This window comes from Tubulanus polymorphus, chromosome 5 (assembly GCF_964204645.1).
Source record: "Tubulanus polymorphus chromosome 5, tnTubPoly1.2, whole genome shotgun sequence".
In the NCBI taxonomy this organism is placed as follows: Eukaryota; Metazoa; Nemertea; class Palaeonemertea; order Tubulaniformes; family Tubulanidae; genus Tubulanus; species Tubulanus polymorphus.
The window spans coordinates 9,772,516-9,799,543 of NC_134029.1; the positions used below are offsets into that span (position 1 = coordinate 9,772,516).

The 27,028-nt window shown below is 38.1% G+C and overlaps 1 protein-coding gene across 3 annotated transcripts in view; it reads left to right on the forward strand.

The window, feature by feature from the left end:
* Positions 1-27,028, forward strand: part of LOC141905645 (putative carbonic anhydrase-like protein 2) — a 52,225-nt gene that overhangs the window by 12,240 nt on the left and 12,957 nt on the right. For 2 of the 3 annotated variants that reach the window (XR_012619271.1, XM_074794604.1), the window contains exons 2-5: positions 14,011-14,058; positions 22,579-22,715; positions 25,901-26,092; positions 26,667-26,762. Coding sequence is in view for 2 of the 3 variants with exons in the window: in XM_074794604.1 (XP_074650705.1) it covers positions 14,011-14,058; positions 22,579-22,715; positions 25,901-26,092; positions 26,667-26,762 (473 nt within the window). In the remaining variant the exon portion in view is untranslated. Of the gene's footprint in view, positions 1-14,010; positions 14,059-17,037; positions 17,144-22,578; positions 22,716-25,900; positions 26,093-26,666; positions 26,763-27,028 lie in introns of those variants that run through there. The other variant, XM_074794605.1, reaches the window with a different exon arrangement.

Below are 27,028 nucleotides of genomic sequence, written 5' to 3' on the forward strand. Positions count from 1 at the left end.
TTCTTTATTCACTTCTAGATCTACCACCATCTTAATCCGAGTTCATTAATTCCCATAATGCATTGGCCACCACCGTACCGTTGTGGCACTGAATGTAACTGACTTTCCACAACCTGATTACCCTTTGATCCTACGTCACAATGTCATTTACTAATGATAGCCCGGTATTATGCTTCATTTGTTCACATTACCGCGAGCAGCGGCGATGTCACGACTTTTACTTAACTGCGGTCTCATGATTCATTCCGCGGTAGGTAACGTCGCGTAACGACTACTACGACGGTCAACGCTACAACAGGATGGAGACAAATGACTAAGTAAGCGACGGGTGAATCGAGTCATGTGTATGTCCATGATCAGGCAGCACATCTTTGGCTGCGGCGAAAAATAACCGTAAAGTAACCGGACTGAAAACTAATTCAGGGATGCGCGCATAGAGCTTTTCGATTTCACGTTCCTCAAGAATTAAGAAATGTAATCCATAATTACATTGATAAGATCTTAATAGTTCCGTCCAGTAGAATTCGAGAGGTTGCTGGTTATTACGGTCAATAGGTGATAAATGTTTGTGGGTAGCAAGTGTTGCATGCGGAATGTCTAATCAAGGGTTCACACAGAAACGGTAGATTCCTGAAGATGACAATTAGAATTTAGTCGAAACGTTGAACCGCTAGGTCAAGGAAAATGTTTTCGGGCTTAATATTATTCGCAGCGACTTTCCCCACATATAAATCATTTTCAGTGAAAGACCATAATTGAGTGAGAAAGCGAATCTTATATCTATCCGATGATTTGTTTGATAATTTTCGTGACTAAAAAACAACAACAGTGATTTTGATTGTATCTTATGAATGCGGAAAATGATATAGTTGATCGAAGTAATGCGACGAATTACGATTCTGTGAAACAGATTTCCTTGTATGTTTCGAGTTTTTACGTGGCGCACCGGGTGAAAAGCTGTTCTAGCGATTTTGCCTCTGAAAATTGCCCGTAATTGCTGCGTTATGTGACCGAATGGCCGAAGATAAACCATCTTCTCGGCATGAGTTCATCCATTCGCATCAAAGCTAAGTTCCTATCAGCGCTGCCTGATGTCTGATTACCATGTCATGTAAAACTTTTATCTTCGTCTCAATTGCTGTGACCGCGTAGAATTTGATACTGCGTCAAAGATACATCGCATATATACGTGAATACATGTATACATGATACTTTTCAAGAGAAATCGAAATCTTTCGTCTTTGATGTACAGTTCTAAAACGTTTGGAGAAACGTTACAAGTCCGAAGATTTAGTCAACCAAAAGCGTTTAGACGTGTTCAAACAGCGCGGCTCAACACCTATGATGCATCTCAACTGGCGTGTTACCGATGATTTGCAAGGTACGACGGTACACATATTTTCAGAGTTTCTCTCGAAAATCGACACTTTCGAGTTTATCTATAGATTGGAAAAGCCATTTCATTATTGGTATTTCATTTAGTTAATAGCTGTGGTTTGTACGGAGATTATTCTTTTCGTATGATCGTGCAGGGTTCTGCCATTTATTGGACCGTCACGGATCGAGCCATTGTCGTGATTTAATCCCTGGTCTATCCCGCAGATACTCGTAATTAAATTCCCGCTGGAATTTGGGAAACAAGATGCGCCGAGTTTAACGCGAATCTCTTCCCGTACCTTCGACCGATAGCGCGTCTCATTGCTTCGTCGTATCCAGTGACATTCGCTCCTAACTGAATTATATTTCGATTATGGATCATCATTGAACTTCAAAACGGGTCAATGCACCGGCACGTCTACCGCTTGCTATTCTTATTTGCTACGAACATATTGGTATATGCGCGTTGGCAAATTGCAGGAAATTTCTATATATATAGTCGATCTTCATATTATATGAAATTCGCCCGCGGCTAAAACGGCGATGAAACGCAATCTATCTCGAAACCTCAAAGAAAACTTCTTGATATTGCCATTCCATTCGATTATTTCACGGGTACTAGGCACAATGTGGTGCATGAGGCTATCGTTAATGAAAACATATCTTCAGCTTTTAGTTTACTTATATGAATCAACCCTGGGAAATGATGTTTTCTTCATTTCTTATTCATGGCGGTCAATAGTATTTTTCTCTAAATCTGGCAGCTGATAGATAGCTACCCATTGATAAAAAATGTTTCTTCATTTAATCCTAAATTGATGAGACGTGTACATAAATTAAATGACATATACATGGTCTGAATAAACCCCCTTGGACACTGCTGCAACACTTCGCAGTAAAAATTCCGCCAGGACCGGCTAATGCGACTTCTATTTCGACGTTTCGACGTGTTTTAACATAGTGTTTTAAATACAGCAATAACAATTGATTAAAGTTAGTCAATCATTCGTTGCTATAAATGTTCAGCTCGTATCATAATCGATGTGGGATGCGAAAAATTCTGTTCGAATCATCTGAGTATCATCTGGTCGGATCCTGTATCTAAACGCGTTAAACATTTCGTATGGCACTTTCGTGGAGTCTCCCCGTAGGTATAGTATTCTATCGAAGTTTATCGCATCAACGGGTGGGACCTACTAGAATCAAGTCCATACATGTTCTGAAAATTTTTATTGACTTCCTTAGGGCTCTGTCCAAAAAAAACTTGCTCACAAAATTGTATATATCAATACTCGTCTTTCGTCCCGCTGACTTATGGTTCTGCGGTTAGTGTCATTTAACACTTAACCAATCAAAAAATGAAATGTTATGATATGATTTCTGCGAAAGACGTCCCAGTTACGCAGTTATTGATTATATATTTCAAGTTCCGTATTTATTTTCAAAACTTCCATATTTGCTTTGATTGGTTTTTGTTGATGTCGTCATTCGCGTGGCATCCTGTTTATGCTAATAAGCCATGTGTTTGGATTGCCGCAATAACAACGTAACTTTCAGTATTATATAGTCAGTATTAATGATAAATTAATGATTGAATTTACTATAATCATACCCACTTGTTAACATTAGATTAAAGCACTCTACTCACAACGTAACAAGGCTATTCGCAAATCGGTCAAATCTATTAGCGTTTATCTAGAATTCCTATTCGATTGGACCGGCAATCACCAGATGACACCACAAAACACTAGGTCATTTTGTAGTAAAAATCAGTTCATTTTCAATGAAATTTGAACTTGATTTTAGGCTTCCAAATTTAAAATTTTCTAACAAGTCTTTGAATGGATATAAGATATGCTTTCTCACTCTGTGTATGGTTAAGATTTCACTAAAGGTAGATTTACTTATATGAAAAGTTGATTCGAATTTGATTGAAATGCAGGGGAATAGAAGCACAACCCACAAGCGATCCTGGTGGAATCTTCGCTTGCCACAGAAGGGTCGCCGGTATTTTAATCATGATTCATTTTCAATTCAATACAAATCAGTTTTATTCAAAATTCGTGCAAATTATTGTCGGAAAAATCCTGTTCACGGACTGTTCCTGACCACGGACTGTGTTACTAAAACGTTCGTCATACTGCCATCTGTTCCTTTCACGATTTCGACCTTCCGAAACAAATCTTCGAATGATGCCTTCAGCAAACAAAACGGCAAACAGTCTTATTCGAATATGTATATAATGATCATGACTTTTGAAATCGTGGGGCGTAATTCTCTAAATCATAATCAAGCAATAATGTGTGATGGGCATATTTGTCATAATAAAATTCTACGAGAAGCATGACAATAATACTTCATAACTTTATGCATGATACATCGAGCCTGCCCCAGGGGTTCTTGTTCATTTTCCAAAACTGTCTAGAACTTACAATTGTCTCGATAAAGTCTCAAGCTCCATGGACATCTCGTTCAATTAACTGGACTATACCATTTATGTCTGGTAAAAACTTTACAATTTCATTTGATAAATGAATAGATGTGTAATTCGTCTTTTAACAGTGTATATCATATCATCTTCCTCTTCAGTTACATCATATTATCGTTATCTTCAGTTCAGCAACACAAGTTTGCGTTCTCCTGTTCGAATATTCGACTCAAATCGAATGATTTTGAAAATTTTCGTTCCATTCCCGTTTACTGTGACATGACGAATGTATCAAACATGCGAATTTGAAAATCTCCGCGTGTGTATTTTCCGATCGATACCGGGGAAATACATAGCTTAATGTAATAACGATATCATATCCTTTATTACATTTTTATCGTGACGTCTCACAATTGGACGCATGCGAGCCGCAATATCCGGTCGTATTTGGGGGCCAGGCGACACAAAGCCATAGTTTCTAATCCCCTCGATACACCATCATCTCACTATCATCGTCATCGTCATCGTCGGCATCATGATAGTAGATAAAACATTATTATTCCCACCTCGAAAACTAGAGAAGTATTTGCCCTGACATTTTCTATTACACCATCATTCGCATAGTGTCAACTCGGATAGTTATAACTGCAGCGACATGCCGCGCGCGCGTGCCTTCAGTGAGAACAAATCGAAATTGACTTGACGACCGACCGATGAGCGAGAACTTCGAAGATTTTATTGCTCTGTTGTATCTGCTGATTATAGGCGACGCGATTTTTTTTCGTGCGCAAATTGTACTTGTCAAGGACGACGAGTCGTGCATCGAGACGTGTTCTCGTCGAAAAAAATGGCTTAGATCGAATCAATTCATACGAAATTTTTTATTTTTTTCGATTGTGCATTTTCGGAATTATTATTTTCGGTGTAAGATGTCTGTTCACAAAGGCGGATGAATTGGCTGAAACCTCAAATGGCATTCGAAAGAGAACGTATATAATTCCTCTTATGGAAGAGCAAAAAGAACCTTTGATTAATTAAGGCTATGTGAAGGGAAAAGATGATCAGAGCTAAAAATGAGATGATCAATTAACAATGCGCGTTCGCGTCAGATCAGTTGATGCATCGTGTAGTTATCCCAGATAATTTGTCATCAGATTATGTTATCTATGTTCTAAGATGTTTAAAAAGTATTATGTTAGAGATGTACAATGTGTTAACGATCTTTATGATTTCCTTATGATAGAGATCGAATAAGAATAATCAAATGTTTGTCGTCGCTATTCAGAGGTTTCAAGTGGACTACAAAATGACAGAATTATTGTGGTGGCTCAATCCCACACGTATTTTATTTGAACGAGTTATAAAACGAATGATAATCGTTTTAACGCGTTTTAACGCGGTATTTCATGTTTATTGCGGAAAAGGGAAGAGAAATGCGGATTTCGATGATTCTTTTTGTCATGGCCCGAAGCAGCTACCACAGATAGTCAATATAGTTTGGTTCAAGGCAGCCAGCTACATCAAATAAGAACAGAGCAAACATCAAAGTCGAAATCAGGATAAAGAAAATGTTGAATTTGAATCTCGTATCGGGATAAAATATGAGAAAATCATATCTTTATTCAGTACACGTTTAAGCGTTCTCGGTGCTTCGCGCGTGGTGGGCTCTGCGGTCACCGGACAGATGATAAATAGATTTTGACGCATTGAGAGTGTAATCCTAGCGAGTACTAACGATTAATTCCGACACACGCCGTGGTTTTACATTGTCTCCTCAGTGATCGGCGCAATCTAATGTACTCTAGCCGAAGCAGCCAGACGATGGATCCTGCCTGCCTGATCTCTGCCTACTGGGATGTAACAATGATGAACTTCAAATATTGTCAAACCACATACCGAAATCAATGCCTAGCACATTCTGTCTATATTGACCTGTTCCAGGGATATTTTATGTCCGGGTCGTATGCATCTCATCTATATGATGTCACCATTGGCTACAGGCAGTCACTTGGGTATAGGCAGTCAACAGCCGGCTTTTGCGGCTTAACTTAGATAAAAAAATCACTACTTATTACTCAGAATCAATACGTAGTTGATTTGTCAGATATCATTTTTATCAGAGTTCATATTCAGTCATTACTCTCATTATCATTATTCATTGCAGCTTATTTCTCTATCACTTGCTTCCCCCTTTGGAGTCCAACGTGTGGAGTCCTATAGCCCAACGCAAACGACGCAAATAAACACAGAAACAGGGAACAGAAACATGTTTCAAAACGTTTCCTTGTGTCGCGTGTGTTTAACGGGAAACCGAAAACTTATTTTCGAGAACAATTCTTCCGAGATCCAACATGTTTTCTTTTCTGTGTTTACGTGTTTCCGTGCTTAAAAGCCCAACCCCCAAGATACAGGTAAACACGGAAACATCTTAGAAACAGAAACACGTTTCTGAACGGGTGCATTTATGAGGAACGAGGATCACGGTTTCAGGAACCGATGTTTCCGAGAACACATGTTTAATTCCGTGTTTCCCTGTTTCCCATAAGAACATGTTAACTTTGACGGTTAGAATAATCTAAGGCCACGTTGATGCTCTAAAAAATGCGGTTTTTCCATAGATATTTTTAAGCAATTTCAATCATGGAGTATCTCTGCAACGACGACACGTGTATTTGAATATAGAATTGACACATGACTATTACGCTGACAACCGATATAAATTTGTACATCCACGTACAAATGAAATATATCAAGTGCATAATCTGTAGATATTCAGCCGTCGCAATTAGACCTAATTGGACGTCGCGTTAATTGAGAAAAACGCGGAAATGCACTTCAAACATTCTCAGGACTCTCGTTAGTTGAAGTATGTACGTCTACACAAGTGATTCGCGAAGCCGAGTGGAATTTTTTTTCATAAGTGATGCAAACGCGTTCGTATCACACGTGTAATATCATGTGTTGAAAAAGGCGGAAACGACGTTCCCGACGTTTAATGTACGGAAACGTGACTAATCTGTGACTTTGTATTTTCAAATTGAAGGTAATATGAATATTTGGAAATATTGATGAAACTGGATGGATAATTTTCCATCTTACACTCTGACCGTGTTCCCATACCAAAACTGTTTACTCAGGGCTAATATCTGTCTACGTTTCGACTACGTAATAGTCTGATAATCCTGAAGATGACTTTAGGACATGTCAGAATACGAACTAGCTCAAGGAAACATTTCGGACATGTTTCTCAGTGTTGGATATTATGTTTTCTTTGAATAAATCTATTTATTCCTTCTTCATCATTAAATCTAGATTCTCCGAGTCTTCTTAGAGATAAATTCCAATATATCTATTTATCTTGCATACATGGATATAGAGTTTAAATGGGTATAGCTCTTTATTTAGTTAGTCTTTGCATATAGCGTTTATCAAATATAACTGAAATTTTCTCGACGCTGGCTTCGACAAAACTCCATTTCGTGCCCGAAAGCAATCGGTTCTTTTTCTGCCATTTCGAAAATACTGACAAAAAACGACGCGGGGCAAAGATTGTCAGTGACAGCTGTTTACATTATGACGTTACTTCCATTACGCGAATTGTGTGTAGTGTTGTATTACCAGGCAATTCCAGGCGTTACGATGCGTTTACCGAGCGCTAAATTAAAAAACAAATACCCAATTAAGCGTCCTCGTCGCAGGAATTAGGCACCCCAAGAGATCGACGCATGATGGACTCTTAATGTCCAGGGAATGTGATGCATTTACTTCACTGTCTATTCGTGACTTCGAATGAACACGCGGACAACTCGGATATACAGTCATCGCGGACTAATCACATTGCAGGGTAATTGCACATTTTTTCTCTCCGATATAGAGTTATTCGAATACAAGATGATCTATGGATCATTAACAATAACGCAACGTGGGTTGGTTTCAGTTTAGTTTTTCACTAGTCGATATGACTGAAAGATCACCGGTGGCACACGCACGCGAATTTAATGAAAATTTCGACGATTTGGCACTCTCTGCCTATTAAATTTCTTGATCAAATATGGATTTTATTCTCATTTCTAACCGTATGAAATCTATTCCTTCAATATGTTATATGTATATACATACGTATGTATGTAAATATCCTCCGGCATGCGATAGTTTTTAGCTGATTTCGTCGGGTTTATATCGAAGGGCTGAATAGATAGCGTGTTCGATCTTGTATTCCGTCTTGCGACTAGGAGAGAATCGAGGAAATTGAATAAGTTTAATCTGTTTGATCGCGGCGTACCGGTGCATGACCCGGCGCATCCATTGCCGGATCAGAACCAGCCAGCCGAAACCGGGCGGTTTTTATCGACGACGCTCAGATTGCGCGTTATCTCGGTCTAATAGGATTTCAATTGGCTGGCAATAGCAAAACCGCACGAGGGTTATGGATTATTCGATGAATACAATATCAATAATATTGAAAAAAATGAATGGGCGACGCTTATTGAGCAACTCTTCTCGTTTGTAGACAATCCACGCGTCTCTATATAGCTCATAGATAGATTACTATGTGAGTTGACGTATTGACCGCCGCCATCCTTCCGATAACTACTATCGTATCAATAGAGATTATACGAGCAAGACGAGACGGGGAACGAATGAATGACTCTCAAAACGTGCGTCGATTGGTCATTTTACTAATATTACCGTTCATTCGACGGACAGATACGAATTGTCAACATGTTTTCTTTTTATTTGTTTATACGATGGACCTAGTTTCTATACGTCCGTGTTTAAACTTTCAGTAGATCTTGGGTCGGTGGATAGATACGAAGTTGGGGGAATATTCGGATATTCAGGCCTAACAGTTGCTGATAAAATGTTACATCTGGGATTAACAACTGATGTCGAGTCAAAATTTGTCGGAAACGTGGATCTGGGTCATATAACATTTTGTAGCGATTTTAGATGATTTTATGCCTACAGGCAATAAATCCTAAACCCACGAATTTCGATAATGAGTTTTGTCTTAGTATACATATCAAATGATTTGCGTTGACGTTACGGATGTGACGTCGTCTATTCGTAATCAGTCTCGAATCGATAATGACAGCTTGAATGCCGCTCGAATCAATATCTATTAACAATGGATTCATTTTCATTCTGTTTACCGGTGTTTGTTTACCCGGTATTATTCTATTCGAGAAATATTCTACATAGTTATAGATTTCTAGATTTACGATAATTGCACGACCGGATAATCTTATCAATGATTCATAAAAAATCGCCTGTCCCGAAGTTCTGATTATTCGATTACGTATACGCGAATCTACTAATCTCTAATGAAATTAGAAATTAGCCGATATAGCCGCAGTTTTTCCTCCGCGGGGACGACGAAACACGAAACCGGCACGGCCGAATGCGTGCCCGATCGAACGTCAATGTAATTGAGACATTGCGATACTCACAATTACATATTTCTTCGCTAAAACAATTTATGACAGTTATCGGTGATTTATGGTTACATCGTGTGTCGATATGTTCGCTGCCGTTCGCTAATCATATAGTGTTCTGTGCGAAGGTGCTGCTAATTCTTCTCTTCCGTTAGTCTCGATTCCCGGCGCGTGTGTGTGTGTGTACTGTCTCTTTCGATAAAAAGCTCGACGCGCTGCCGTACAAGATTTACGACTGAAACGGCGGGGAAAGATCAATCACGTCAAATTGAAACAGATGAAAATTTCGTCCCAAACGATTCGCTTTGCAGTGGCATCAGAATACGATTCACGCTTTAAAACTATGGTGAATTGAGCCGAGTATTTATACTAGTCTAATTGTTACTCGTTAAAGTCTGCGCTAAATTGAGCATTTGAACTTTTTCATAAAAGTCGGCTTGGTTTATCAAAAGGTTAAATGGAAATTATACTTTATTGCATTATTTAGTTGGATTTGTAGACATCAATTATCACTCTTTCTGGATTTTTGTTGAAACAACATTTGTTTTTTTAAACAAACAATTGAAAATGTATACTCTTGGATTGAATTCGTTTGAATTGGATTGAATGAGTTATGCCCAGCCCACGGGCTCGAAAATTATCTCGTTAAGTGACACCTTACATACGTCGGGTTCCATTGTATCAACGGTTAGATTTGTATAATGGTGATACGGATCCAGCCGTTGGTTTTATCTCATTTTAGCCATTATCTCCGGTATAAGATTTTGAATCGGTTGATTGCGTGATCAGAGGAAACACATCCGTGATGTATTTGTATCCTGGTTATGCATGTATATGCCAGTCCTATCGGATATCAAATACTTGACTCAAGGAGAAACCTGCCTCATTAAAAGTTTTTCTTCGTATCCTCACGCGAAATGAGATGCGGTTTATTTCGATCTATTACTCCAAAGGGCAACATAGCAAGTGCGGTACGCGGTAAAAATGCCTGAGGTCAATATACCAGAAGGAAATATGCACTATATCCGTATATTCATATTCATAATTATAACAACAAATACTGAATTTTAATCTAATGCTTTTGACGAAACTTCTGATTTGATTAATCATAACAAACTAGTGTGTCAAAGTCTTTTTTTATATAAACTTCTCATTTCATCGTCGATTTGATATCTAAATAACACCAAACTCGCTGTCAAAAACTCTCAAATTTCTCGATGCAATACCACAGAAACCTATGCTTCCGTGCATTACGACAACTAGTTTGTCAAAATCTTCTCATTTACTATACTAGCGAATACGGTAAACAAGAGCTTAGTTTGATACTTGCCCTTAAATAAGAGCTTTAAATTTGATAATTGCCACAAAGAATTTATGAAATTGGATAACTTTTCATTTACATAAGGGTGTACAATAAGTTGCCCGATGCCGCAACAAAGATGGTTTAATATTCGACCATTAGATAAGCTCTAGGAAATATTCGTAATAGATATCGACATTTGAAATCGATGACAAATGGAGTGATCGAAAAAATCTTTTTCAATGATTTTCAATGATTTTTTCAGAAACGTTCTCGTCGGAATTGCATTTTCCACCCGCAGATTGCCGATTCGAACGTGTTTGCATACATAAATGTTAATACGAAATCGTATTTCATCTGCTTCCGCTTTGACGTTGCACTGCATCGTCAAACGTGAACATCAACTGCCACCGAAAAAAAACGACAAGCCGCGTGAAAATGATTGATATATTTATGCGCAATAAATCACGGCAAAATGACATCGTTTATGCCCGCTACGGAATTCTGAGCGGCGTTCAAATTGTACGCCGGTTTCTGATGACAGTATGAATCCCGTCAGCATTCATCATAAATCTTATACCAGCGATAAACATGCGAACTTATCATTAAATAACTGAGAATTTTACTCGCTTTATGTGATTAATCATTTATTATTTATTATTCGTTATATCATATATATCTGCTTTCTGCTATCATCGCTCCATACCTAAAGCGGACAGACACACACTGGGTGGGTTGAATACATGTACTACTAGATATATATAGTAAAGTTACACTCTTAGAACAAGGGGTTCAACAATAGAATCTAGGGGTTCTTCAGCTTGCCTTCGAAGGAACCCTTAAAGGTTCTCCAATCTTCAATGAACATTATTTGTACGGTTCTCTAAAAAAACTACAGGGAAATTTTTTTCCCATAAAGGGTTTCTTTTAAAGAACCCCTTTAAATATCATCAGATGGTTCTTGACAGGGTATCATTCAAAACCGTAATGATTATTTTCACAACATAAAAAGTGACTTTCTCGGCGTCCCAACGAGACACGTAACAGGTCAATGAAAAAGTTCGCACATCAAACAGACACGTAGGAATAGAAGGTACTGCAATGCTGTAGTGCATGAAACGTTCTTTGCTGGTGAAATTTGAAAAAGAATTGCCAATTAGCTAAGTGTACTTGCAGGAGAATTCCAGTTTGTTGTTTATCTTTTTTCCTTAATCATCGACATAAGAATATTTGCACGAATGCGAAAGTACTTTTGTGAATGTGATCTTTTGATTCAATAAGAGGTTTCTCGAATTGGCGCCTCTCTTATTCCACCATTCGTATCGCTCGCCACTTTTTAACGTGTTTGATTGAAAAAGCCTTTTTTTCTGCAGCTTTGGTGCTGACTCGGGCAATTTATCAAACGTCTCGTTTACATAATGGGCGAATTTGGAGCTTACAACGCTCTAAATGATGGTAACAAATATTATACTGCAACTTTCTGATGCAAAAATATAATGTTAAGGAGTAAGATAAAGATTTGAGTGAACCCTAACGGAGTGTGATCTCATCCATTGATTCACAGATTCTCTGATCCTAAGATATCTGAACGGTCTCAGGAAGGCCTTATACCTTTGCGGCATATTCAACAAATTTCATTTCTATAATTTGTTGGCGAGAAACATGCGCGAAAACATTTTGGTGGGGCAACTACGGTATTTAAACAACCTATAGGGCAACATAATTTTTGTAATTTTACTTCTAAGGAGTGGCCCAAAAATCAATTGGGTACCCGCAAAACCAGCTATCCCACAAGATGGCGCGACGAGCAGTAGGTCGTTTCAATTTATTTTCAAGGGATAAATTTAAGAGCCCTTGGTTATCATATATAAAGAAAACCTTTGATGACTGTGGTTTGTCCTGCATTTGGACGCATCAATTCATGACTAACAGTAAATCTTTTTCAAAACGAATAAAACAGATACTCCGTGACCAGCACCTTCAAGAAACCGTATCTGCCATAAATACTAATCCGATGTACACTAACTTTAGGCAATTTGAAAATGATATTAGGTTAGAGAAGTATATAATAGAACTTGGTGATGACTTAGGAACTCGTTTATTTGAATTTAGGGTCGGGTCCTATATTTTACCTGTGAACAAATTTTCAAACCTTCATTTAGACAGAGCCGATAGAATATGCCCCACTTGTAATACTTTAGGTGACGAATCCCATTTTCTGTTTGACTGTACCCTACTTAACGAACCCCGCAAAAACTATTTGAATTTGAATACCTTTAATACCCTTGATATTCTGAAAAACCCAACGGTCAAATTAGCTAAATTCATTAAGACCGGCTTAGATGTATATAGATCCCTCCAATAGTATATATAGTATTGTAAATAGTTGATGTATATATATTTTGTTACGTTTTCATTCTCTAAATTTTAACCACTCCAGTGTTGTTTTGTAAATATTTGTATATACATGTGTAATAGTTTTCCTCCATATACCATGGAAATGGTTGGAGTGTAAATAAAATCGTAATCGTAATCGTCCGTAGTCAAAATTGGTCCATTTTCAACGAATTTTGAACTGGATTTTTAGACTCCCAAATCCATACATTATCACAGGACTTACTAAATATACAATACTTTCATTCTTCAACTCGGATATCGGTGTAGTTTTCATAAATAATTGATTCATTTAAGATAAAAATGCATTCAGATTTGATTGAAATGTATAAGAAATCGACCGCGGACGACCAACAATCTACTAGCGAACATGGTGGATCCTCGCCCGCCATACGTGGAATCCTCGATTGCCACAGTAGCACTGCGGGTTTTCCCTCGTGTATGGCATTTTTTTCTTTTCTCGGGATTGGAAAATGAAGTCATAAAGGCAGTCACGAATCTATTCGCCCTAACCTTTTCTGTTAGTTCGAACATCATCGTCCAGACAAGAAATTACCCGCCGTCGGTAAAACTCAGAGCACTGCCGTCTCTCTCTAAAGCCGCCGTGTAACTGCATGGTAACCGCGGAAATTAAGCCTAGTCCTGTTAGCTTTACACCTCCGCTATGCGTTCAATCGATGATGGCCGTGGTTACACGGCGCTAAAATAATAACGGAAGAAGTGATTGAGATGGCTTTTGATAAGAGATAATTGAATCTTGCGCTGATTTGGTTATCGGCGTCGTTTTGAGTATCGGCAAGGTCGGTGGAGCCACTGGCGGGTCACGATATCGGTAACGGGATAAAGTAGGCGATAATTAACTAATGCTAATTGATGTCACAATCGATCGACGCTAATGAATCAAATCGTAATGTAAATAAGCGGATAAAACGCTACAATTTATTGACTCACGAACGAATTCGATAATACAACTCGCCAGGGTTCGAAAAATAGGTCAACGCCGTAACCATTTTTAGCGAGTTCCGTTATTTTCATTAAATCTAAAACTAATTTTTCAAATCTCTTCTTTCTTTCAGGCAGAGGTTTGAATTGGCACATCTGGTGGACACATGAAGGGATATCAGGTTAGGTGTTGTTTCATTTAATATTCCTGTTTCATAGCGTCGGTTTGTATCTCATTTTCCTCTGTGTACTAAGAAACGATTTTCAGTTCTTTCTTCTGAGTGGCAACAACATCGTTATTGAATTCAATTTATGTTGGGACTTACAAGAAGAAATTCAATAAGCTTTTGACCTGCAAGACACGTTCCGATTAAATCTGATTTTCGTTTGAACCCGATTTCCGTATACACCAGTTCCACTGGGCGATATACTGATGAATTACTCATTATATGCCGACGATCTTGTATTAGTGTCTAAATCTGAACATGGTCTTCAAAAATGGGATTTAGTAATAAGCATTGTAAAGAGTAAGGCTATAATTTTCAATAAGAAGCAAGTTCATATTACATGTAAACAAAAAAAACTATCAATTTAGCAGTTCTCGGCGAATTAGGAAGACTACCTATTTATATAGATGCATTTTCCCGTACAATTAACTTAAATAACCATGTATGTATAAATGTAAATAGTATTGTAAATATAACGGTGAAAGATTTGGGTTCTGTGAAAAACCAGACACATGAATGGAATATCTTCCTAAAAGCCATACTGGCTGCTACAAATAGTCTAAACCTGCTAGAAGTTGGCCAGATCTCCTATCAGCAAATTAAAAGGTTCAAACAGCGATATAGAATATTTTAGAAAACAGAAGTAAGATTTTCAAAACAGACTTCAGTTTGGAACCCTATTTACTCCTGAACATCCCATATTCCGCTAAGACAGCTCTAACCAAATTAGGACTCGGTAAAACACATAAACTTATGATTGAGAAAGGGCGCTATCTAGGTATCCCTAGGGAAGAGCGCCTTTGTAGCAGATGTGGAGTGGTAGATAATCAGTTCCACTTTGTGATGGAGTGTGCAAAATTCGATAAATTGAGAACAGACTTGTTGAAGAAATTTTATAACCAATCTCCTAAATGATCAAGACAAATTTGTAATTATAACATCCTCTATAGAAATGGCTAAATATTTAGGGAAATTCATTGAGAAAGGGTTTAACTCATGAAATAACTATCATAGACTCATTTACTGAAAACCTGTTTACTTCGTGTGTACTGTTATTGTTTTTGTACTCTACGTATTATCATTTTCTTTATAAGGTTTTATTCTCCCCTGTCTTTATTGTTCTTAATCTTATAATGTCTAACTACGTTACGGAACAATAAAGAATAATTGAATTGAATTTCATTAATATACATGTACGCCCATAGACCAATTCAATACAGCTCTCCCTAGCGGAGAAAGACCATCCTCCCTCGGCAGGAATTCGAACCCGGTGCCATCAGATTCAAATCCCCGCGCGGAAGGATTGCGGAGAAAAATGTAAACAATGTATAATTACATTTGCATAAATTACCGGTACGCCTAAACGGAGAAAGTCCGTTTCGGAAACTGCGTCAAAACAGGGAACAGGGCTGAATCTGCTCTAAAAATCTGTTATGGTATGCAAAGGACCTCTTTTGTTTAAGCGCCCGGTCAGGAATTAGCGTTTTTTTGCTATTTCTGTTTTAGTCACAACATTAGGTTCGAATCCGGACAACGCAATATCCTAACTTTCTTTTATTGCCTTCATTTCGAACGCATGGTGTAGAAAACGCGTTATTGCTGTTTTTACAGCGGCTACATTTTTTCCTTATTTGAAGCCGCAAATTGAGAAATGATTTTATCGTTGTTGAAAGATATTATTTAATTTAACGCAGCAAAATACATTTCAAGAATACATTCACCGTTTTTATGGTGACTGATTCTGGCCATACTATTGAACAACAATTTTTGTAATCTCGCGCGAGAAAACAAAATATGGATCAATGTAAAAACGCGTCATCGTGCCCAGCCATACAGAATGTTTTTTTAGTATGGCCCGAATAGTTTTTTCTTGTTTTACTGTTTTCTGGCGTTCTAGCGTCTAATTTGCGAATCGGGAATGACACTAAGTATTGGTCGATGAGACTGGTCGGTTTTCCCCCCGGCTAGTTTCCCAGGTTTCCTTTTGGCCGATGAATCGCTGGTTATCGTTCGGGTAATCTTCCAAGGTTCACAGCCACAGAGCAAACGTAACCCCCTTTTTCAATACGTTTCCTTTGGATAACTGCAGAGAATTTCAAATGGTTGGTTGAGTTCATTTATTTCAGGTGGCTTAAGGAAACTCATCGAGCTACCTAGGTTTGAATATCGTTACATCTTACATTTTACTACAAAATGGGGAACTCGCAACACCAGCTACATACGCACCGACATATGGAGCGACGAGCAACTTCTCAACTTTGAACTGAATTTTTGGGCTCCCGAAATGTAGAAGAAATCGAACGCGGAAGTTCGAGTGACAACTAGCGAACATGGTGGATCCTCGCCTGCCATAATTGGAATCCTCGATTGCTACATGATGGCGCAGGTTCCTCATTGAACTGTTATGCTTTATGAACAAACATGCTACAAAATTTTATGAAATTCTAGAACTCTCCATGTATAACCAATAAATTGAAATTTGTTTATTCAGCCACTGGTTTACGCTGTTTCACTGCGTTACGGCCAGAGGTCAATTATTCAATTAATTGATTTCCGTATATTATCTCACTGAAGTGCTATTCATCGGTGTTGACGCCGAGAGCGTAGTGTCTCAGCGTCAGGATGTAACGCCAATGAGAAGTCCATTCAGTTGACAAAAAGTGCGCCGAAGAAATTGTGCCAAGTATAAATACGGACTACCCATGATTCGAATGGGTATATGTACAAGCGTACACAGTCTTATGAAGGAGACATCAAAACCTCTTGTCAGCGAGCCTATTTTTGAATAAGCATCATAGTTCTCTCATGAACGGAGACGCCAACTTCAGCTTATAGCGCTATCTCTTTTTACACCGAAACTATATCTACTAATATTTCTGACCTTTATTCGTAGGGAATATTGGTTTGGTCGTTTTAAATTACTAAACGAGGAAACGAGGTTTCCAGAAAAAAAACCAGACGTACGAAGTTATTAATGACGATTGATATCATGGCCGCTTTTGACGGAAAGACTTTTTAAATAAACTTAACTGGGCAATCGGTTAGTTGTTTTTTTATCAAGCAAAAGTGCATTAGTCGTTTGAGAAAAGAATAACAAATCAATCATTTAATTTCAGTGTTTATTTCGAAATCTGCTTTCTATATATTCGTTATTGGTCATTTTAAAGGCAAATTGATTGACGGTTGGATCCTGATGGATATGCATACATCTTTTCTTATTGGGCCCGACGCATCTCCTCTAAACTCCTGTCTCAACTGATTTATCGTTTCGATAAATAAGTACCTAATAAACCCTTTGAAAGTCGGGCGAAATTTTGCCGATCGAGGCTGTCTCTTTCCTGCTTCATTTACAGTTGTCCGTGCCGAATGGATTTCGTCGCTCATAGCGCATTTTCAAAGCATCTTCATTCACGCTGCGGTTAATGAGAGAATCTTGGCTTCTAATTTAGCAGAAATTGCCCCTGACTATGACACTTCGAGACCAGACCTTTTCATAAAATAACGGTATCAATAGAACTTTGATCGATCGTTCGCAAATACGAAGGGAAGGTTGAATTAATAACCGGGGAATTTTCATCACTTAGGCAGAATAATTATCCGACTGTTATCACGTTTAATTGTGAGGATCTGTGCTGGCTGCTGTCAATATGACTATACTGGCGGTTACCTATCGATGGCTCAGATTCCAGAAAAAGTGGCTGCTTTCGTACAACCCACATCACTACATATTACAATTACAATCACTAAGTAAATCTTAAGATAGCTTCCCATTTTTGATTAATTTCTCAACAGAATAAAGGTGATTTACATAATGGTGAGTGATAAAATATGGACACATTATAGAATACAGACAAAAACCGATTGCGGCACAGATAAGCCTCCGGGAAAATCGTAAATCGAATCTACTAGGCAAACAAAAATGAGGCATTATTCTGTTGGGGTATTACTAAACTGTGCTACCAGTCACAACCACCCACAACTAGTCAAAACCACCCACAACTAGTCACAACCACCCACCACCAATCACAACGAGTCACGACCACCTTAAAACTTACACAATAATCCACAATCAGCCCAAGCCCACGACTAGGGCTACCACAGCAAAACGAAATGACCGACAATCACCACCACAAATGTCAAAATGGTCAAATTGATACATGATATCTGTCGCTAATTCTTTCTAATCTGATTTTACTTTCTAGACTAGTAATTTTTTTCAAGATGATTTAAGAATGATTAAGAATAATGATAAGGGGGCATGGTGACCATTGGCACCTTAGTTCCATCTCTGTCATTTTAGTCCTGTTGAAGCAATGATGTACTGGTTCGTAATCATATATCTGATGTGATTGTGGTATTTCTTTTTAGCCTGTCCTTCCCTCTCCTAGCCCCAGTTATGATTACGATGATCTTTTTATAACAATTTCATTAATGATTGTAATATAGATAATTGATTCGTGCGGCTTATATTGAAAATTAGCAAAATATTACTTTGAAATGCAGGTCCAAAGCAGCGATATCGGTTTTCAGCAAAATAATTCAGTTATTCAATAGATGCATCACAATTAAGTTTCAGTTTCACCAAGATCGTTTCGGAGGTTCACCAAGATCGTTTCGGAGGTTCACCAAGATCGTTTCGGAGGTTTTTGACTGAAAACACTTCCGCCGTATCGATGAGATATTCAAGTTCATTCATAGCACCCTTCTATATCTTTTAGTCAAAGAGCCTAAAGAAGAAGGTGCTTTTTGGGTATTTTTTGGGCGTGACCTTCATATTTTGGTACGAACCTAAAAATAGTAGATTTATAAAATGCTAACGCTTTCTTCTCTCTCTATAGTATATGGCCATTCGCAAAAAAGGTTTCGAAAGTTTTGAGAAGATTTTGCATAGGGCAAAGGAGGTATCTATCTTACTGCATGACCCACCTGGTTATATTGTTTAATGCATATCCATAACGTCATTTTCGTACTTACATTAATTTCTCCAGATTAAAAGCTTTGTCATTTGCGATTGCAAGGGTTCTAAACCTACGAATTAGGTAAATTTGGTCAAACGGTTGAACGGATCGGTGAAAATGTTCAGATATATATCCTTACATTTTGTCGACGATTTATGGTTTCTACGGAAAAGCGTAGTTCGTACGACGCCTTATTAAGGGATTGATTTAAATCTGAAGGCAATTAATGGGAATGAAAACCTATGCTTTTGAGCCATCGTTCGTGGTGGCTTCATACGCCCGTTATGATCTTATCTTAACTTCCCAAACGCATTAAAACTATCTGTTTAGTTGGGAAATTAGGATCATCCTTTTCAAATATGATTGATTCTCGATAGATTCTCCATGTCCCGTTAAGTGGGCCGGCGTGAACAGCTATTCTACCCGTATAAGCTTCTTTTCATAAGGTCCCGCGCGTAATCGGTGCATCGGGCGCCGAAAGACGGAATTAAAGCCAATATGATTAATTGTCCGGGGATAAATAGCTGAGATTTCTCGGTCTTTTTTACACGGTTATCTCGTAGTCTTGTGGGACGTCAGTCGGATTCCTGGAGACGGCTGAATGCGATAGTTTCTAAAGGAAGAGTACGCGTTGAACTAGATAAATATTCGGCAATCAAGGCGGAATTTCCTCGGAGATTTCCAGGTCCTTTGTGGTATCGATCTCGTCGCTGCGTTGACATGCGCGAGTAAGCTGGTAGCCGGGGGCTGAGCGTGGATTCAAAGTAACCCAATACGCTTTCATTTAAGCTTATTACTTAACTTAGCGCAATCATCACGGAAATGTTCCGAAGTTTCGATAGCTCATCAATACGTTACGCACGAATGCGCCATGTTATACATTCATATAATTCTTCTGATAACACAGACTTGATCGAATCTCCAAATCCCCGTAAGATGTAATAAACTGCTGCGCCCCCGATGTATCCGCATCGATTGTTTTCACAGATTTTTTACCGGGGTGCGCTGCCTTTCAAGTCCCGCGCACTTCAAGTAACGGCGACATTTAGGCGGGCATTCAAACGCACTAATCACTAGTTCTTTTGAGATGTGAATATCATGATATGATTAATTAATTGTATTACTGGATACAATTAATCAGGGACGTTGTAAAAATAACATTAATCAAAGACGTTGTGTAAATATATGTATATATCCTTTCCGAGATATCCTTTACCTTAGTAAGTGTCAACACAAGCTAGCTGATAAATGCCCGGAAGAAGAGGAGGAGGGGAGTGCTAGAAATTTGACACTATGTATGACTACGATATGTGCGTCGAACGCCAAGCGCCTATGCAAAAAACAAAAAATTGGATCTTCTTTGATTCTTTAAAGAGAAATGTGTTGCTTGATACAACTTAATGAAAGAATACACGTATAGATGAAATGGAACAAAGTATTCTCACAGATACTTGCTTTGTATTATCGCAGCAATGAAATGAATTTTTATGCGCATTTTCCAAGGATATGATTAGTATACTTATGAAAATAGCCGCCTGAATGGAACGTGACTTTTATTTGCCGACGTACGAAATTCCTTACTGGTATACATGGGAGTGTGCATGGGGTGCACAGCACCTCTTAAAACGTCAAGTTGCCCTGAAATTTAAGAGGAAAATGAATGATAATTAAGTGACATTTAGGGCAAGAAAATGAAGGACAATGCACTTCCATTTCATCTATACGTTTGCTAAACGTTTAGATTCATAAGAACATTGTTTTCGTGGTGCCCTTTTATCATATGCTATGTCCTATAATCCTCTCCTGCCTTACTTGACACAAGGAGCGCATGTCTGCGGGTTTGACCATTGGGTCTTTACACAGCGAGGGTACCGAATCGAAAAATCTATACGTAATGCTGAAGCATGCAGTAACCCCGGCGAGTCAGTCTTTTGCATTTGAGATTGCTTGTTCATTAAGATGTTTGTTCACTACTGTTTACATGATGATTATACAGACGATTATGTTTAAAAGCGTAAAACCCTGTGCGCATTTCAGGAATTCTCTTTGTAAACGAAAATTTCGAGATTCCCAGCACGTCTGCGTGGCGTTAATGGACTCGTCGTTTCATTTACGGTATATCAGTTGAGTTCATATCAAACGCGCTGTAAAGCTGCGTCACTTTCAATTTACTTCTGCCTGAAACAATTATGGAAACGTTCAAACGAATTGCAAAAGAATGAATCGAGAAGCTGTTCGGATCAGCCGTGTGACCGTATATGATTTACGATTTAATTTTCCTCGTTAGCAACTTGGGTCGAACAAAATACGACTTCTCGAAAAAATTGTGTGGAAAACTTTTTTCTAGAGTTTCAGCAAAACTTTGGGATCGAGGGTGATTTCTATTGGGTTAAGAGATACGTAGATAACAAATCGAAAAATCAAGTAATTACATAAGAATGTGAAGTGGTATCTTCTCAAAATGTATTGGTCAATGCTTTGTATTTGTATTTGTATTTGTATTTCGAGACAAAATGCAATGACTGTCTCAAGGCGTGGATTGAATAAACGGTCCTTACTTACCTCTTTTTGAATTCATGTGGTGATAGGGTTTTCTTGTCATTCTTTCCTGGTTTTCCATCCATCAAATTGGAATTTCAAACATCGAACCTACTTCAAAAAAGCTCTTGGAGTTGACTTTTTGGGTTGCATAATTTTTCAAAATGGAATAATCAATCCCAGTAATGCTATCATATCATAATGTGTAGTGGATTGGTAGATAATCTAACTATGAACGCGTGAACGGACCTCCAATTCGGCCCCAATAATGTTACCGCCGTTGCCCGAATAGTTTTATGGTCTTATTAAGTTGATACAGGGACTATAATTCTTCAACTAGTTTCCTCGGCTGAACGATTTACGACTCGACAGCGAGTAATTCTCACCTCATTACATTTTATGGCATATTCTCGCGATTGCGTCCGAGGGATTTATTTCCCAGCCAATATATTCCCCACGTTGATTCATTTAAACAATTTATTCATGATACAGCACACAAAATTACCCCCGAACAACTTGGATAAAAACCGTATTTAAAGAGATAGCTGCCTATTTCTTGCCAATGAAAAATAATTACATCGCGAACGGCATGAATATTTTACGTGTCAGAATCGATTTGCCCGAATGCGAGTGACAAACAGGTTCTTTTTGGGCATACGCTAAATTCCGTTGCTTTCCAGAACACGAATTCTACGAGATATATTTCAATTTCGGGATTCTGGCTCAACCTTATCGAATGATAATATTGTCAATTTTTACATGAACGAGAAACGGCCTTTGGGCGAATAACATTTCACGAAACAGTGTTCTGGAGACAGGAAACTAGCGAGAAAAGCGTCCCTTTTTTCGTAGTAATCTGTGTATATGAATACACGAGCTCCTGTGCATCAGGCACCTGTTGTTCACCCGTGAAAATAATGTATATATGTCAGTTCTCTAATTTCAATAATTCGACTTTCATTGTGTCATTTCTTTTCAGGGCCTGACTTTTGGGGCCATATGAACACCGATTGGTATCTATGCACGAAAGGCAAACAGCAATCACCGATAAACATAGATCCGAGAGAGCTTTTATTCGACATGACGTTGACTCCGATCAAAGTGGAAGGAGGCAGGGTAAGTATTGTTGAAGCACTGGGCCGCCCCGGCGGGGCAAAATTCTCACGAGACTAGGAGCTCAGGTGTACGCTGAATTCTGGCTGATTTTATTTTACTTCGCGAGATGGTGTGGACATATCCATCATGTTTGATTTCGCCGCGCGTGAGGCGAATGATCTATATACACGTAAATGAAGTTGCAGCAATACTTTGTATAGATCCAACAAAATTACCCAACACCCGGAGACGTTGCTCTTAAACTAATAGGCTATTTCAATTTCTAAGTCTACTATCAGCACTCAAATGACGGAATGGACGGTCATTTCAAAATATATTATAATTATCTAAAAATCTACAGGTTTCTAATCATGATTCTAACAGTAATGCCCAGTTATTTTCACGTACGTTCTTGTAAGCCAAAAAGTAAAAGCATGGTAATTTGAATTCCACTTCATGCTAGAGATTACTACATGCAAGTTTTTCAAGCTACGTTTGAGCTTGCGATATCGTTTTCGTTTCGCGATAGCCATTTCATCTTTACGCCTCGAACCGGGAAACTACTCGTGAAAAATGATAGATAGTGCTCAAGGGGATAACGTAATCAACAATATCAATTCTCTTTTTTTTAAATTAAAAGTAGAAAAATTCGTTATTGAAATTGATATACGCTATAGAGAGATGATAATCATACTAATAATCACTCATCTTCATTACGAGATGAGGATTTTAAACACATTCTAATGCCAGCCATCTATCCGTAATAAACAAGTCTCCATAAACAAAACGAACAATCAAATGACTCGTTTAGATTCAGGGGTACAGTGGAACCTCGTTACAACGAACTCGGATACAACGATTCATCGGTTTTACAAATACTAAATTTCGTCGAAGACAATTTACCTAATTTCATACTGGATATAACGAACTATCGGTTATAACGAACATATCATCTGGTCCCGTGAAAATCGCTGTTTCGAGGTTCCACTGGATACACGAAATTGTGACGCCTTGCCCTTTTTCAAATTCGTTATCTTAAATTGCCAAGCTTTTAAAGTTTCCTTACGAATTAAATGTTAGGTCTACAATTAATCGCAGACCTGGATTTCTCAACCAAACTCTAATGGAATATTCCGAAATTGGGATTCAAACCTAATGGTATCGAGACCCTGTAAGTTCTGGGACCAGATTCTATCTACTAGTAACCGTATGTATTTTGCAAGTAGTATATATCGTTTACACGATAGGTAATCAATAAATTTCGATAATTGCCCAGGGTGTAAAATAATGACACCATCGAGCTATGTATTGATTTCAGTCACACATTTTATATAAAATGGATTTTAATACCGTACATTTCAATTGAAGATATTCAAATGCGAAATAGTGTACACGCTCGAATACTTCGTGCGGAACGAGCTTCGACGACCAGCATTCGATGCTCAAGGTCGATATAATTGATTACCTACAGGAAATATACGTTATCTATCACATTGAGTTTATCTAAACCGATCGATTCGTTGTCGAATGTATAGTTATCGAAACTCTAAACACGGGGGAATGATACTTTATAGTTGCTTGATTGAAGGGAAGTCCAAATGGAGATAATTCGGTCAAATGGACATCAGGATTCACAGTCGTGTATTGCTATCGTAATCGTTATCCTCATCCACTTTCAAGGGTTTGCTCCGATTATTTTCGAATTCGTACGATTCTAGACATATTGTCGAGCAATTGTACGGAGAGTAACATTTTCGCAGGAGGTCACTGAACTAATCTTTGGATCGATCATCTAAATGTTTTATTGAATATTTTGCCATTAATTTATCCACTGAATACTTGCGTTTCTTGAATTGGTTACGTACGATGTTGAACACAGTTTTCATTAGCTCGAATTCTATGTGATAGACCAATGAATGGAGTGCGGACAGAGTTTGTGTTATTGTGAGCTAGGTGGGAGCTGGGAGTAATCATTTGAATGATTACTCCAAGGTGCGGGAGGCAACGAATCTCTTGCGAGGATGGTATAGTTCTAAACACCTATATAGTTCTAAGAAAATCATTGTTAGTAATACAACCATTCATCCATATATGTACGAAACTTTTTTTTTTTCAATTTTTGATTTTACATCAGTGGTCCCACATAATTGAAAGTACATTTTTTGATAGGATAGAAAAATTTGAACATCCGCTCAAACGGAAACCCACTTTTTGATTGTAGAAGTTCCACATTCATTAGTTGCCTACTAACGTGCTTCATCCGTAACATATATTGTTGGTGCCTTTAGAATGCTATTTAAAAACTTGAATAACAAACAATCAATATGCAGAGGCCCCAATTGCAGATAGAAACCAATAGTACAAATTCGATTGGAAATTGAAAATATGTGTTTCACAATTAGTTTGTTCACAAACATCATTCCACACTCGATGAGCGCAGAGACTTCCACGCACGGGGTCGCGTGATAACCTATTCATTCAATTCCAAAGCGAGAAATAAAGTAAATATCAGACTAAAAGGAATTATAGATTGGCCTTTTTATTAATATTCACATCGCAGTTTTCAACATAATTATCTTCAACAATTCTTTTCTTTCGGTGGATGTTTTTTTCTGTTTCTACTACAAGTAATTCGACTGATTCGCAACAACTACCGTTTTAGCCGTAATTTATTTCATTCAGTCGCTCAACGCTCGACGCGTGGGTCTTTTCGCCCGGGGCAGAACAATTATTGTTACAAAACACTTTCTGACAGTAAGATGAGCCCATGTAAAGATAACATATAGCCGCCGTGCATGTGCAGTAGGCTGCATTCATCCAGCATTAGTAAACTGCCCGGCATCTAGTTTCAGAATAGGAAAGTGCGTGTAACTTTCATAAAAATAATATTTCTCTTATTCACAACATTTGGTACTGTCTCTCCCACCATTGTTCAAACTCCGTATTAGGTTTGAAATCAGGCAATTATGGCTGACGAATATCATTAGATATATTATCAACTTCAGTTTGGGGGTACTCTTCATTTTTAGATTTTTGAATTTCAATTTCACTTATCTATGAAGTTCTCAATGAGCGCGCCGCTGAAATACTTTTACATATCCTAAGTTTTGTAACATTTTTGAGTTTTATATACACCTTGTATGATCGGTTCTTTATTATAAACGCTTAATCCATGAAATTTCCTCATCCATAATATACTTTTACAGGTAGATGGGGTGTTGTCGAATACCGGACATTTCATCAGGTTTCTCGTGAATGATACATTCAATCGCGAACTCACCGTTTCCCGAGGACCACTCACCTACACGTACAGTATCACCGATTACATCATTCATTTCGGAGGATTCGATTCAATGGGCTCTGAGCACACAATCGATGGACACTCATTCCCCGGCGAGGTAAATATATAGACATATACATGTATTTGAAACGATATACAAATCTTTTGATTCATTAGTATAATGAATGATAAGGTCCCAGACTATCCGAAGCTATACTACGATTAAATGAAAATATTTAGCACTACTTATAGGTTTATTTTCAATTGTAAAATCTGCATATTGCCCTATTGTTAGGCACGGGAAATTATTCCACCAGGCGCTGAGGAAGGTCACAAGTCACCCGGGCTTACATTGGAAGCAAGTTCGAGCCAAATTTGGTTGAATTTCTCATCGATAAATACAAAGAGCAATATTCATTAAATTGTATACAATACGTAATAAATAAGATACACTTATTGTGAGATTGGCTTGATGTAACTGTGTGCCAAAGCACACTAACGACAACTCTTTCTAGTGTGCCAAAACGACTTAAGCTGTTTAGGCACTGTAAAAAGTAGCTTTGGTGCTCCAAAAGACTCATTAACTAGTCAAAACAACCCTTGTGTGACGTGAGTGGTGTTTATGGTCCGAACCAGTCAACGTGATTAAGCATGTAGGAAATGTTAACGATGGATGATGGTTCTATTTGTAGATTCAAATAATGGCGTATAATAGTGACTTGTACAGTAATTTTTCTATGGCTGTTAACTCGCCTCATGGTTTAGCATCAATTTCCATCCTCGTTCAAGTAAGTAAAAAATCCATCGATTTATGTTTACATTTGTTTCATCACTTGTATATGCTCGAATCCGTATTGCTTTAAACCACTGAACGTCGTCAAATGATGCAAGCTTTTCCGCACAGGATTAGATTATTTCTAAAAATCTACACATGGAACTAAGAACTAAGAATTTCTCATAAATCATTTAATGCTTAGTTAGCAGGTTGGAAATGGTTGTCGCCTCCAAGGAGAAACCGTCGTGTAACCCTCGATATTTTTCTAACTTGTAATAG